Raw genomic sequence first — 15,481 nt, forward strand, 5'->3', positions numbered from 1 at the left:
AGACGGGATCTGGCTGCCTTGTTCAAGGAAAACTCTTCTCGTTTTACACAGGGGAAGGGCAAGCAGGCAGCTTTCTGTCTGCCAGAGCCTGCAGACACTCTTGTTACTCTGGAGAGAACCACACGAGGCTATTTTTTCTAGCAAGGAGCAATTCCCACCCTCAGGCTGAAATCAATAGTGGTTAACTCTCTGCATTAGTACCTGCCACAGGTTCTTCAAGGGCCCCCCAAAATAATCAGGCCTTGCCGTCCAAATGTGAAGCAGGCAACTTTTAGGGCGGACGCAGCCTGTGGTCCACATCCCTGCGACTAGGTACTGCTGACAGCAGTTCAGAGTGGTGTGAACGGCGTGAGAGCTGCTGCTCCTAGGCCAAGACAAGGCATACTGGAAACTCTCTGGCTCCTTCCGTCAACGCTTGAAAGTTACAGAAAGAGGTGAGCTCTTTCCTAAGAGCTCAATGGCTAATTAATGGCAAAATCCATGCTGAAACAGGGGCTTCTGGTCAAGAGAAGAAACTCACAACAGGAAGGGGTAAATGCAGATGATGAAGTACTTAACTGACCTGTGCTTTCTGATGACATACAACAGGGTTTAATGGGACACTCCTTGGCTTTGGCACTGAAATGGACAGAGTGGCATTTACCGACACATATTGAGCAAGCACTACCAATGTACTGCCAACAGAAAGAGAACAAAACTGTAGCTCTGCAAACTTGGACCAACATCTGACAACTAAGCATGACTTGTAAAGAATGACTAACTACAAAAAGCCTGTGTCATGGCTCAGTCTGAACACACACAGGCTTTTAAAAAAAAACTACAATACTCTCTGATACATTTTTATAGTGTATCAGTGGTCGGCTGTGTCCAGCACGCTGTGTGGTACTGGAAAACGGCTTTCCTATTAAAGTAACTTTTTAAGTTCCCAAAGAAAACACAGTGCTCGGAGGGACAGCTCCATTGCATAGAGACACAGTTCTTTGACCTGTTTGAAATAAAGAAAATAAGAATAGCACAGCAATGTTGATAGCAGTTAGTAAATACTAGAAGGCACATTACGAAAGAAATAGCTTACACAGGCTTTTCTGGATTACCCCATTCAGGCTTTTAAGGCCAGTAAGTATCCTCTTTGTTATGGCACCGTGAGGATCTTGTCTTTACTGTCACTTCACTCACCTGTGCCCTCACTCATCATCTTTGTTTCATTTTGGTCAGTTTTTAAAGGGAAGACAACTAAATAAGACGTTCTCTTTAGGACATGCATTCAGCAGTGAAGTTCTGGGCTAGGAGTATATGAGTTCAGGATTTACTGAAAGCAACCCCAAAGTATATGAGAGAGAGCTTTTTAAAGCCATGTTCCACTCTTCCCCTGTCACAAGAATGACAACCAGTGCTACGCCTGCAGCAGTTATCTACCTTGTCTGGCTGTATATTCGTTGTCTTCTATCAGTCTTGCCAATCCGAAGTCGGCAATCTTGCATATTAGGCCATTCCCCACCAGAATGTTTGCAGACCGCAGATCTCTGTGTATGTAATTCATTCGCTCGATGTACGCCATTCCTGCAGCCACCTGCGAGAAGCATGAAAGACAACCAGCACATTTTAAAATGAACTCAGATATACACAGGCTATAAAATATGTAGACCGAAGTGCTCAGTACTCTGAAGACAGACCTGGGCTGCCATGTCCACCAAATTCGGTAACTTCAAAGCTCTTCCTTCTCCATCTTTTAAGAAATCTAGCAAACTCCCTGCAAATGCAAAGTTGACACAATAGAGAGATGTTAGGGAAACAATGGCTATTCATCAGGATGGAGGTGCAGCAATATGTGCAATATTAAAGATGGCAATGTTTCAAGTTCAAGTGGACAGTTTCAAAAAAACCCACAATATCTTAGAATTCTCCTATTATACTTGTTTCACTCTTCTTTAAGGTTGGCTTGCAGAAGAATATGTCACTAGTCCAAAGAGAGTTGCAGGGAAAAGAAACAACATTGTTTTTAATTTTCCTGACCATTACTGAGAAAGCTGATCTTTCTTAACTTTTCCAGTGCTCTTTGAAACTACATACCTGCTGCTCTCTAAAGGCCTCAGCTAGCTGCAAAGCATCAGCTCGGTTCCAAGCCACACAAGCTATGGAAAAAGTTGGATCCCAGCTCAACTTGCTCCAAAAGAAAGGTCAGCCTGGAGCCTGGTAAGCCCAAAGGGGCTAGCATTAACAAAGGCTAATTTTCCTTAGAAATTAGTAATGCTCCTTCTCTAGGTAACCCGTAACTAAATGTAGCATGAACCATTAATTTTAGAAGACCACTATGCAAAACTAGAGAAGACAAAGCAGAGATCAAATTAAAGCAATTTTAGCGAAAGCAATAAGGACAGAGCTCCCCTGTGCAAGGGAAAGCAAAGAGGTTTCCTGTAGCTTTTAAAAAAAGCCTAAGATGCTATAGCTCCCTTCCCAATCTTGTATTCAAACAGAGAAGTGCGGCAGTCTTCTTTAAATAAGGTCAGTGAATTGGTTTAATAAATAAGGGGGAAAAGACAGATGATTAGGCGTTTCTCCCTTGATAAATCATCAACCTCAAGCTCAGATCCAAAGATGTAAAATGTTACAGTAAAAACTAGTAAAGTAAGCCAAAATAAACCATGTACTTCAGAAGGATTTTGAGAAGTCTTTTTTTAAAGGGGAAAAAGCACATGCTTGTCACTGAGACATATGATTAAAGTGTGAGTTAGTCAGGGCTTGGACGCTTCTGAGGAGGGAGGTGGGCAGGCACCTGCCAGGAAAATAAAAATCAACTCCAAATAGACTGAAAAAATGCACTTAAAATTTCAGAGTGTATCCTCCAATGTACAATGAAACTTCCCTGTGAGAACTTATGTTTCCTATTTGGTTCACTTGCTTTTCCAAAACAAGCAGATTTTTTGCTCTGCTCTCAGCACCCCTGCTGGAGATCTGACGGAGTGAAAAGTTTTCCTTTTCTCATTTTACGACATTGTTACCAGTTAAGTAGCTTAAAGAAAAAGAGAAGGGAGAAGGGGGAAGGGAAGGGGAAAGAGGAGGGAAAGAATCATATGTGCAAATCACGTATTAAAATGATAAATGGGGTGGACTGAAAAGCTGTGATCTGAGAGCGAGGTGCACATGACAGAACTCAGGATTGCTAAAAGAAGAAACAGAAATCGTAGGCCGACAAGTCAACACTGAAAGAAGATGCCGTATGAACTCTCTGGCGCCAGGGAAAGCTAGGTTCTTGGGAAGCAGCATGTAATATCATTCAAACTAGAAAATGCAAATCTCCACTTGTCAGGGAAGTTCAGATGCTGATGCAGTTGGAAGCACTTAGGCTGCACCAACTTCTCCCTCCCCCACCTAGCGCAAATTTTCTTTGTACAACTAGCGGATTTCAGGTTTTGGGCCCAGTTCAGAGTTGAATTCATAATTCTTCTGAAGCCGGAGGTGAATTTGGCTTCCTGTTCCCTCTCTCCTTCCTCATACGCTGTTCATGCATCACACTGCACCTCCCTCTGTATCCCCAAGGAGCATCAACAAAGAAAAAATATTGTTATCAAGGGCAGCAGCTCTGGCTTCACCTTTGCTCATGTACTCCGTGACAATATAGATAGGTTCTTCAGATACCACAGCATAAAGTTGGACCAATTTGTCATGTTTTAGCTTCTTCATGATTTGGGCTTCCTCTAAGAAGGATTCTGGAGACATAGTGCCAGGCTTCAGGGTCTTGATAGCCACTTTAGTATTTCCGTTCCACGTACCTACAAGCACAGATATTTAGTTAGATTAAACAACATCTCCTCCTTCTGCCTGATGCCTAATGTAACCAAGGAATAAACTAGCAAGGACACTTAATATAATTATTTTTTTAAAGTGTGGTTTCCCATGTTGCCTTATCATTATATTCCTCCCACGCCTCCCTCATATTTTAGACTTCTTCTATTATACTGAAAAATAATACTCCCATTGGCACTGGGGCACAATCACCATTGTCCTATTCAGACAATGCTTCCACTGATGTCCACAGAAACCTTCTCTGAGTAAGAAATGCGGGACTGCTGAAACCCATCTTCATGTATTCCCTTGCTAACAAGTAATTGCTACAGACAACAACACAACAAAACTGGTTAAACCCAGAACTTTCCATTTGCAAGACATTTTAACATTTTGTTTTTGTTCTGAGTCAGAGGAAAAAACATATTCTAAGAAAAATTCCCAATAAACAAATACTGAATCGATTTCATTTTAGAAACACGGGCGTGTTTCCAAACCGAAATGCGTCTTTTTCCTTCCCCTCCTCATCCCCAGAAGCCCAGCAGCTGCTGATTGAAAACGAGGTGGTTCCCACTTTGTTCTTTACTTGCGGTCAGCACTGAGATGGACAAGTTGCATCACTTTTCAGCCATCCTCTACCAAGCCTTCTGTAACACCTGAAAGCCTGCACAAAGACCTGTAGAGAGCTGGGGAAGGCTGACTCAGGGCGTCGCACAAGAGGTGGGGCTTCACTCGGGTATTGGCAAGGGGGAGAAGGAGGACTGGAGAGAAAAAAAAAGCCAAAACACCTACCTATGTTAGCAGGTTTTTTGGGGGATGGGGGACTGGGAAAATTAAAATGGGCAGAAATATCACTTTCCTAGTGCCTTCTGGTTGTCCCTTGCCCGGACTGGCCAGAACCCTGCTCCAGACCAGGGCTGAAATGGCTTTGAATGGGACCTGTGATCTGTTGATAGGGAGCTGCTGTGTGATAAGGCAGAACAGTACTAAATGACTTCAGGCATTAATCACATTGGGTAAAAATTACTCCTCTGCACTTAAGCGTGAGGATAGCAGAAGGCCTACAAAGTACCTGAAGACTCAGACTCAGATCCAGCTTCTATAAATTAAGATGTCATCAAAAAAGGTAATGTGTAAAATAAGCCTGGTTTGTCTTTGTTAAAAGCACATTAACAGTTACCAGCGCTCAGCTGCTGCATGGGAACTGGTTAAGCCAAAATAACTTCATCGTGAGCTTTTGCAACCTGCCAGAGCATAAAATGAGCTGGATTGTTTTCTGTGCAAGCGGTCAGGTCCCAGCTGACCTCCCAGGTCCTCGCCTAGCCACGGACAGGGGAGGAGCAGCAGGGCAGCCACTGCCTGTGTCGTCCCTGGCTTACAGGGCACTCCCCGCAGTAACACACGCTGTCCGAGGGGGGCTTGAGGCACCTATCAGCCAAAAGTGTGCGCTGCAAGTTCGGTTTTCACTATGCCTTGATTTCCTTCTGCCAGCTCAGTGCCAGGTGCTGTCACCTCTACCGGTGGTGGAGTAATGTCTTGAGTTACTACCACCGCTACCCCTGCGTGCTTGAGGAGGACTCTTGAGGTCTTAGTTTCACTCGGTCCTTCAAATCTGAGCTGAAGAAGGACTTTGATTTAGTGGCAATCCCGTGTAAGCTGGGAAGGATGCGGTTTCACCTCCTAATTTCAAGCAGGGTGGCCAAAATCTGTTCTGATGGGTGAAGGGGAGCGTGTTTTATCTGGAGCCACTGAGGCTCTGGACCGCAGAGTGCGGTCAGTCACAGCCGTTTTGCAGAGGTATCGCAAATTACATGAACCAGGAATGAAACCCTAGTTTCACGGGCACCAGGGTTTCTGTCACTGGCATTAATAAACTAGGATTTTACCTGGTGTGTTAACAGGATAAACTGTGTATTATCTGTTTGCAATGCCTTAATAAAAATCCCAGGACTCGTTCTATTACCATAAAGTGTTTTCAGCAGTTCTATTTTTAAATACTTTTATGAATTTCTCCAGTTAAAAAAAGAAAATCAAACAAAAAGGTTAACTTATCCTCTCAGCGCAGATTTCAGTTTAAATTGTTAAATTTTCTTGTTGTGGTTTGGTATGTTTCTCTCTAATAGAAAATTAGCATAGACTTCCCTCTGAATTCCTCCCATATGTAGTTAGTTACTACTTAATGCATTTTTTATTAACTTTTACTGTGTTAATCTATTCCAATTTGGTAATGCTTAAGGGCTGTTAACATTTTTACTATACATTACTTTAAGAAACATAATGTCATAATTGTAATAATAACTTTTGCATTTCTGACAGATATTTGGTATTGGTGCTTGGCATTTTATTTCTCATAGCTGATTTTTTTTTTTTTTAAATTGCATTTGCTCCTTTAGCTTGTTGTATCAGTTTAAGATCTACGGCACACAAAGCTGACCACTAAGTATTAACATCAGCTTGCAACTCTCACATGCATTCAAGATGGAGAACAAGAAGGTGAAACTGTACTTATCTGGGGATGCTAATAGAAAACATAGGTAGCTTTCTTTGCAACAGGTCAACTGTAATTCTGTGAAATTCTATAAATGTCTATATTTCTAGTCTATAAATTCTATAAATTTCACAGACTTGCTGCCATGCTCCTTGCTGTAGTCTTACAGCGGAAAACAGCTGCAAGAACCGAGGAGAGCCCACTGCTTATTTTGGTTGTACATACTTTTGTGCCACTGCAACAAAAAGAGCGGCCAAACTGCTCCACCAAATTTTTCAGAAGAAACAACATATAGTGACTCTTTATTTGAATTGGCCATTTTAAAAAGGCTACACAGAATGCAATTTGGCACAAAAATTGGGCCCACCTCTCATTAAACGGCCACTATATTGTGTTTCAATTCTATGGCTATACTAAGATTTATGTATATTTTAAATTGTTCTTTTTTTATAGTCACTAAAAGAACGAGGCCCATAGAGAGGGGAGCAGTAAGTAAAGCTGGCAAGTGCGCAGAAAACAATGTCAGTGGATTTAGAAAATGTCAATATTTCTGGACTTCAAAGTGGGGGTTCAGCTGGGCTGGGCAAGTCTTGCCCCTATTGTCCCTGTTCTCTATATCGAGTTACGGGGTTCTGCTGCAGATAAAAATTTCAAAACAGACTTAAAGAAGTGGAAGCATGGGAAAGCTAGCTTGACAATATTAGCTTGCTGATACTTGCCATTATTTTTAAACTGGGAGAGCGGATGGAAGCATTTTCAGTGTCTGACCCCATAAGTGCTAAAATACACGAGGAAAGAAAAATGTCTACTTACCAGATTAATTTCTGGTTAGCCATTCTGCCTTACAAGTTTAGCATCATTTCTATTTTAATACCTTGCAATTGTGTAGTCACCCAAATAAACCCAATGCAATTAATGAAGTTTAATGCCCTAACCTCTCATACCAGTGTGTGCAAATGAGAGGAAGTTTCCCTGTGGATTACTGTATTTAGGTCTGACCGTTTTAGGTGATACAGACTAACATTTCATACTATTCTGATCTTTTAGCTTTAAGATCTCTACTTGAAATGTTTATTTCTGCCAAGAGGGCCTTAAAAGATCCGTCCAAAGCAAAATATATTCTCTGCCTTACCACGCCACACTTCAGCGAAACACCCCTGACCAAGCTTCTGTTCCAGAAATAATGAATCACGTGCAACTTCCCATGCATCTTTAGCCAATCCAACAGTTTGTGGGGTATTATTCGTAGCAATCACAGTTAAGTTAAAACACAAACCATCAGCTTTCTCTATAGGAGAGGAAATTAATAAAAAAAACACACTTATAATCCAAAATTATGCATGCATTGAGAAAGATGGAAGGTGACTTGTCTCTCAGTGCTGCATTAAAGTTCATTTGCAAACACTGATTTTTGGATACTGAAGGTAAGGACTTTTTTGTTAGCTTGCAGAAAAAGGCTCCTTGGTATAATTAATAGATTACCATGCAAGCCTTGATTTATTATTAAGACAGTGGTAATCTGTCAAAATTGAAACCTTCCAAGGAAACATGGAATTTCAGTTTTCTTTTGCCATCAATTACAGTGAAAGTTGAAGATGAAAGAATTTCAAAGTCAAAGACGTGATTCCAAAGACATTTTTCCTAACAGTTTGAGCTTTGCTCTTTTTTTTCTTGTGGGTCACATTTTCACCTTCCATCTTGTAATCCCCACACAGAGAGCTATTTTAGAATAATTATTTTGCTCCATACCCATCCATACTTCCCCAAACTGCCCATTTCCCAGTCTCTTGATCAACTGTAGGGATTCTCGTGGAATTTCCCAGACATCTTTGGTTTTGACAGACAGATCAGTAAGCCTTGGCATTCCTTTATGACAGGGGACTACTAAGCGGCAGCAAAGACCTGCAGCTCTCTCTGATGGAGCCAGAAGTGAAGCCAACAGCAAAGGAGAGGAAAGAAAAAAAAGTGTGACATGAAACAAAAACAGTAAGCATAAAAACAATGCTACTCACAACAGCTGTTAGTTGCATACCACAAAGCATCCTGGAAGATTAGAAATTGAACACTGAAACATATTCATTTGAGACAGAACAGGAAATATTTTAGTCTCTGCTTCCACAGCCTGAAATGAAAGGTGACCGCCAATGGTTTCTCCTGTGGACTCAGGATTTCCCTTCTCCCACAATGCTGCATTAAGATAACTTCACGAGTAACTGGTATACTATAGTACAGTATAACTTATTAAAAATCATCTGTAAGTCACAAACTGGATTGTTTCTGTACTGGGTAAAAGAAACAGAAAAGATTCACTTTTTCTGAAAATCACAGCAATGAGTATTTGGTGGACTTTTTTGCTAATTTTTTTCTAGGTATCCTGGGAAAAGGTATTTTCTATATTCTACTCTGTGAAAAGGTGTTTTTGTAGGTGTCCTGTAAAAGACTTTTTCTGCCATTCTTTCTAGAGCGAACCTTTATTAGTGTATGCAGCCAGTCCTACATTGTTTGGGGCACGTTCATTATACTTATCTCTTGCAAAGCTTCCCAGAAGACTGAAGTGTGACAAAAGTCACAAGATATTTTAGCAGGACTAAAACCAATGATATATATATAAATATACATATACACACATATTGTTGTGTAGTATACTATGCTGCACAAAGCAGATATAAAGCTTGCACAGCAACTTGTATCTTAAAACAGGTCCAACAGAGCAGAATAAGGTGGGGAACTGCAATTGTATTTCAGACTCAATCATAATCTTTATTCTCCTGTGCAAGATTTCTTTCTGGGCAGGTGAACAGTTTGTTTCAGCATCACAAGGTGGGCAAGCACTGGTGCTCCTTGCAACACCAAGCTCTACCTCCCCAGCACAAATGTTGTGGGATGGTGAGGAAGTCCCTACAGACACCCTGACATGGACCTTGTTGTGTCTCCTGTACCAAGGCAACAAAGACCACAAAACAGGGAAGATTAGCTGACTAGTTGGCATGTCTTATTCCAAGATAATTCCAATGGGAACACTAGGATAGGGACTACTCAAAATACAGATAGTATCTGGAAAGCTTCCTTATGAGTTTGGACAGCTGCAGAAGGAACGGGAGGTTTTTAAGACCTCCTTGTTTTCTTTAGTTGAAAAAAAGCTTGGCATGCTGGTGCTCCAGTTAAGCCTACACTGCACGCACAAGAGCTTATGCTTGACAGGCCGGCTGTTAGGGATTGGGTGAATGGTGCTTCGACTTCAGACGTGCCGTTGCTGGACTTTAGTCTGACGTCAGGACACCCTGGGGATCTCAGTATTTTTCATTTGTAAATCTCATCTGTGAAAGTCCAGACACTGCAGTTAACTTTATGATCCAGGTAAGAAGGGGCTGGGATAAGAGGGAAGTCCGGGTAGTAAGGGTACTCGGCCGTGCAATGGGAGCACAGTGCAGGGATGCCTGTGCTGTGTCTGCACAAAGGTACACGTCGTACTTCCAACTCCTGACCCAGGACTGCTTACATGAGACCAAACTGCACACTGTCTACCTGGGTAGCCTGGTTTCCAGCTGGACAGGAGGGCCCCACCCTGGACAGGAGGGGTCCTCCAGCCTGGACAGCTATGGGATGAAGGCGGAAGGGTGGGCTGCAGATCAACCACGCTGATCTTTACGGAGTCATTTGGACATCTTTGAGCTCTCCCTAGAAGTAAATCTAGGCACTCGCAATGCATTGTGTTAATCTACCTCCCACAATCCAGAGCGCAGAGCAGGTGGTTAGAGGCAGCCTTTATGTTTTGAGTCAGCTGGGGCTGGCACGGAACGAGGGCTCCTGTGTTCACCTGGGTCTGGGAGACCGCAGGTGAAACCTCTGGAGTGTGGGTCTGTACCATGCCCTCCTGAGCTACCCTACCTGGATCCTGCTGATTATGCCTCTGTGTTGCACAGAAATGGCTGTTTCCAGATCTATTTGTTTTTGCATCTGTGCATGGAAAATACACCACCCAAATAATTTGACCACAGAAAACTAAAAGTTGATGTATACCAGCTGGTACAGTGGGGATGAAAATTATCTTCCTTAGATGTGAGTTTTTATACATTATTTATCTTAGTTTAATGTAGAGTCACCAGAAACAACTAGAAATTCTCCCAGGCAGCATACACCCATCAGAAATTGGGTGGAGAAGACAGCCAGATGTCTAGTATGAATAGCATAAGAATACAGCAGACAGAATACAAAGAATACAGAAAAAACACCCCACAGAGAAGTTGATTTCCCAAGTAAAAATTATGAAAAGTTTTTGAGCAGCAAGCATTTGGGGTCATCTGTTAATATTATGAAAAGCTAAAGTAAGGAAAAAATAAAAAGCAAAATAATCCAAAATACAAATTTCTGCTTAAAAAATCACTATGTTGAGAAGCATGGCAGTCTTCTATGCAAGAACTGGTTGTCCTATGGTTTGGGGGGCTTTAAAGTTGTATCTGTTGTATACCAATCACCAGTGACAGCAGGATGTACTTCTGGGTTGAATAGTGCATGCCACATTTTAATCACAGGAATTTAAAAAAAAAAAAAAAAAAAAGAGCTTGATGGGTGGACACAAACAGTGTGCCTAAAGAAACACCCACCTTGCCATATTTATTTTTAAAATCAGACCAATTATAATTTAAATGTTAATACTTTAGACATTGAACACAAAACCAGTGGGAAAATTTGAGTCAGGTAATATATGCAAACCTTTTGGTCATTGCTTTAGGTGACTGAATTCCACAATGCAATTCCCTATTTGCTTTATTGGCAATAGTGTGCTGCAAAATGGTACATATTAGCACTTGCTTATGCACGGAAATTCATGCTTTGAGATGTGCGAGTCAAATTCAGGAATTCTGTTTGCTTAGAAGAGGGAGAGCAGGCAAAAACTTTACCTCAGTAAAGAGCTACCTTGCTAGCTTTTTAAAGCTCTGCCGCTGTACACTGTGAACGGCACTCAAAGCCATTTATAACTGTAATGGGAAAGGGATAATGGAAGATGCATTACAACAAGCAAGAGACATAGCTCAAATGATTCTTTAGGGCGTCTTACACATACATCAGCTCAGCAGCAAACACTTTTGTTTTAAAATACTTCAGAGTGCCGTGTATTATCTGAAAAATTACCTGAATAATGCTGAACCAGCTGCTGAAGAGTTTCAAATTGTGCCCGAGTTGTGATATAATATCCACCATTGTCAAGTTTACGAATCTTATAATGTTTGACATGATCTCCTTTCATATCATCCCAGTCTCGAATAGACAGGGAATAGGCACCTGTTCCAAGCAAAGGAGAAATAAAAAATGGTAAGTAGCTTTTAGACACAAAGATTTTGGTTTGCTGGTCAGTTGTTATAAAGTGAAAGAGAAATTGCTTCCCAAAAATGCTTACTGTACTTTGAAAAAGAACAAGTGAATCTAACATAATGAAGTAAGTATCACAGAAATCTTAATGATGTTCACACCATGTTCCTTTCACACTTTTCTAGAAAGAAATCAGGACTTCTGTGTAAATGAAAACTCAAATTTTAACATTTACTGCTTCAGGTTGCTAAATTGACTTTTCCTATTCTAAGTGTCAGGTTACACTGCAAATACTGTATTTTAGGTAAATGCCAGTGGGCGGTAAATACCAAGACTTTCATAGGAAGCACTGCAGATAACAACTTTATATATGTGCAGTGTTGTTACCCAGATGGATCCCAATCTTCTTTATAAACATTAAACAACCAAATTAGCATACTTTGTACGTCACAGTGTTTGGAAGGTGGTACTACACCAAGACTGTGCACCAGGAGATCTGCAAGAACTGCGTGTTTCACTTTCCAAATCCATGCTGGAGCTTTAGAGCTAACTGGTGGGATTCAGATGCCCAAACACAGGGGTTAAGTGCCATGTGAGATGCCCCAGGACATCCTGCTTGTCAGTTTTCCCACAGGCTGTTTGTCCAGTCCACGTGGATGCCCTGCAGGCATTTCAAATAACTCTGGGTGCTCACAGTCAGGTAAAGGAACCTCAGCTGAGGAGCTGGATATTTTTAGGTGTAGAGGTGGCTGTCTGCAGGTGGGCTATGGGCTTGATTTAGATGCCCATACATAAGCTTCTGGCGCTATTAGGGCAGCTGAATCCCAGCCTAGTTTCCATGAGTGTTATGGCACTGTAGATACGAATGGCGTAATGTAGGTTTGAGCACTAGGTGTCTGCAGTCGTGGGCAGTTGAACTGAACCTCAGCTTCCCGCTGACTGTAAAGGGAGCTTGGCCACCTTACATGGGGACCTGCACATTCAGGTGTCTTAATCTGAAGCACAAAGACAAGTCTTCACTCATGGCTCAGACGAATATTATGTTTACTCAAAGGTAATTCAGACATTAAAAGGAAAAAAACTGGAGGTAACTGGCAGCTGCAGAGATCTCGGGAAGGTCCTCCTTCTAGAGCCTGGGCTGCTGTGACTGGTAACCATGTCAGCTAAGGGCAGGAAAGGAAAACTACCAGCAGACAATTTTGGACAACGTGCAAGGTGGCGTGATTTCCTACGGGTCTGATAGCAAACAGCACCGACTGCTGCTTATCCCAAGTCAGGGTACTTTTCAACACACCTGGCAGGTTCACATCCTCCAGAACCACCTCCAGCTAAGTGAAATGGTTTAAAGAACCCCCCACAGTTAGGTGGTTGAGATTCCTGGTGTAAGATGTCTTTCCTGGATGTCTCCCCAGGAAGAAGTTTCCCTGACCACGTTAACCTGCAACAGGTCGCACTGGTGGGTGGCTCACCGCCCAGGGAGCTGCAGTGAACAAAACGTCTCCACCCCGACTCCAAAGACTTCTCAAATTCCCTGTTGTTTGTCCTCTAAATAGGAGGAAAAGAGCCAGCACTTACACAGATGATTCTGGTTTATGTGAATGGGAGACACCCTGAGAGGAGTGACAGGGTTTTTATTTCTAAGTGTAGAAAAATACTGTTTGTTTAGGATATTTTTCTGAGGAGGTTCTCCCACTGAGTAAGTACACCTCTCTCAGCTAGGAGTTCAAAGCTTTTTGGGGATTTGCAAGCACATCTTGTGCATGCTTTGTACCACCACTCTGGGTTGTACACTGTCAGCCTACTTTCAAAATTTTCCAGGCAGCGTTCTCCACCTCCGCCTTTGTGAGTTTTGATCCACTGGCAGCAGCTGTATTTTCTTTAGTCACGCTCCCTGCCTATCTGGTCACTATTTTAGATTCTTTAGGAAAATGTAAACAATCTGTGGCTCCAGGTCTGCAATCAGAGCTGTGTGGGTGGCCCTCTGTGGACCCCACTGACCTCAGATTAAGTTGCAGGACTGGAGCTTTAGTTCAAATCTGGAGAAAAACAAGAACCAAGATGGATTTCATTATTCATTTATTTAGGCTGTTGGTTATTTATACTATTCATTATTACCTGATGATAAATTCAAATATAAGGGATATACATGATAAAAATTTGGATAGAAATACAACATTACAATATATCATACTAATGAATTTTTTAAAAAAACAAACCTAAAACCAGACAGCCTTGGAGGGTGGAGATTGAAACCAGGTGAAGGATTATACAGACAAGAGCTGATGAAGTACCTGGGTAGTCAGGCATTGAAAAAATGAAAAGCCAGCTCCATATGATTTATTTTGGAAGTAAGAAGAGAAGGCAACCATGATCAAGGGAGGTTAAATTCATGCTGAAGTCATCCATGATGATACTTTTAACATGATCCTGATTAATTTTATTATTGTTATTATTTAAAGCAGAAGGGACGATTCTAGGTCACAAAACAATTCCTGCCTCAAGCCCACAATGACTAGCTGGAGTAAGGCATTTTCAGAAGACTTATGGAAGAATGCACCATGCCAGTCCTCCCAGCTGACTTTTTTCTCTCTCATGAACAAGCTCCCTCTGTTTTCTTCTAACAACATACTGAAACACCACAAGGATGAGAAGGGAAATAGGCATTTTTGACAAAACCCATGCATGTTTGGTTTTTTCCAATGGCTTTGATGCAAACTTAGCCTGAAGATGTAGAAAGCCTTAAGTTCAAATGCAGAGAAATTAAGCTTGCTGCTATAAGTCCATCCATGATGGATTACTCTATTTCCCCAAAGCTTTTGTGTCTCACAAGAAGCTCTAGAAAAAAGCCCTGAGTTAGCTAAGTAAACAGCCCTGCAAAACATATCCCCTATCACTGTATAAAAAATGGTCAAAACAGACCAAACTGATAATGTGGTTTAGAGAAACAGTGTTGTGTTTGTTTTTAGGATCCATGGATGCCTATATGAGTGAGTTTTCAAACTTGGCACAGAGAGGAATGAAGTCCTGCTACTCGCACACATCACAACAACTGTTTGGTGAAAAGGGACAGGTGGAGGCTATTTGCAGAAAAAGAGCAAGTTAGAGCCTGTCTTGCTCCTGGTGAGAATGCCTCACTGCTACATAAGGTATGGTGAAGCTGTGCGGTGACAAGATGGGAGATTAGCTGTGTGAAACAACAGCATGTCTATTCAGATTTTGCACCAGAAACAGCCTTCAGAGTTATGGGCAGCGAAGGAAGAATCCAGTGACTGCAGGAGTCAAAAATGTAAACCTTACAATTTTAGATGACAGAATGCAGCATCTGAAGATAGGTCAGGTAGAGAGGAGTGGGAAGTAGTGCTTTTCTTCTTTAAGCCCCTTTACCAGCCATGACTCCCACCACTTTGCATGCTAACTCTAGCTGACAGAGTGTGCTCTGATCAAAGCACTGACAAGTCAGTGCTTTAACTACATGAACCATCATTAGACTTCAGAACTTACATGGAATTAATTCTAGTGATTTAAGCTTCCCACAGCTATTGTTTTGGATTGCTGGTTAATTGAGAAATGGCCAGGTTTGTTTTCACTTAGCTGCAGGTTTTCTCCTCAATATTTGTACAAGTTAGTTAGAGAGATCTTTTCATACATGTGAAGCTTTGAAGATGTTGACAGGCCTCATGAACAAAATGTAAAAGCAAAGATAGCACCCACCAAGAAAACTGGAACGCCTCCAATATTTTTAGAGGGAAGGAGGAGAATACATCCTTCCACTTGACTTCAACAGAATGGATAAAGTTGAATGCTTTATGAATATATTAATTAGAGATATTTTCAAGTCTTTTCACTGTTAACCTATGAATTTAAAACTGCTACATCTTCCCCCACCCCCCCCCCCGACCA

The 15,481-nt window shown here is 41.7% G+C and overlaps 1 protein-coding gene across 2 annotated transcripts in view; it reads right to left on the minus strand.

The window, feature by feature from the left end:
- Nucleotides 1-15,481, minus strand: part of FYN (FYN proto-oncogene, Src family tyrosine kinase) — a 39,416-nt gene that overhangs the window by 17,130 nt on the left and 6,805 nt on the right. The window contains exons 5-9 of one of the 2 annotated variants that reach the window (XM_009326416.1): nucleotides 11,405-11,554; nucleotides 7,404-7,559; nucleotides 3,591-3,770; nucleotides 1,674-1,750; nucleotides 1,417-1,570 (exon numbers count right to left, since the gene is read on the minus strand). In XM_009326416.1, coding sequence (XP_009324691.1) covers nucleotides 1,417-1,570; nucleotides 1,674-1,750; nucleotides 3,591-3,770; nucleotides 7,404-7,559; nucleotides 11,405-11,554 — 717 coding nt within the window. Of the gene's footprint in view, nucleotides 1-1,416; nucleotides 1,571-1,673; nucleotides 1,751-3,590; nucleotides 3,771-7,403; nucleotides 7,560-8,020; nucleotides 8,186-11,404; nucleotides 11,555-15,481 lie in introns of both variants that reach the window. The other variant, XM_009326415.1, reaches the window with a different exon arrangement.

The sequence above is a fragment of the Pygoscelis adeliae genome, unplaced genomic scaffold (assembly GCF_000699105.1).
Source record: "Pygoscelis adeliae isolate BGI_AS28 unplaced genomic scaffold, ASM69910v1 Scaffold206, whole genome shotgun sequence".
Taxonomy (NCBI): domain Eukaryota; kingdom Metazoa; phylum Chordata; class Aves; order Sphenisciformes; family Spheniscidae; genus Pygoscelis; species Pygoscelis adeliae.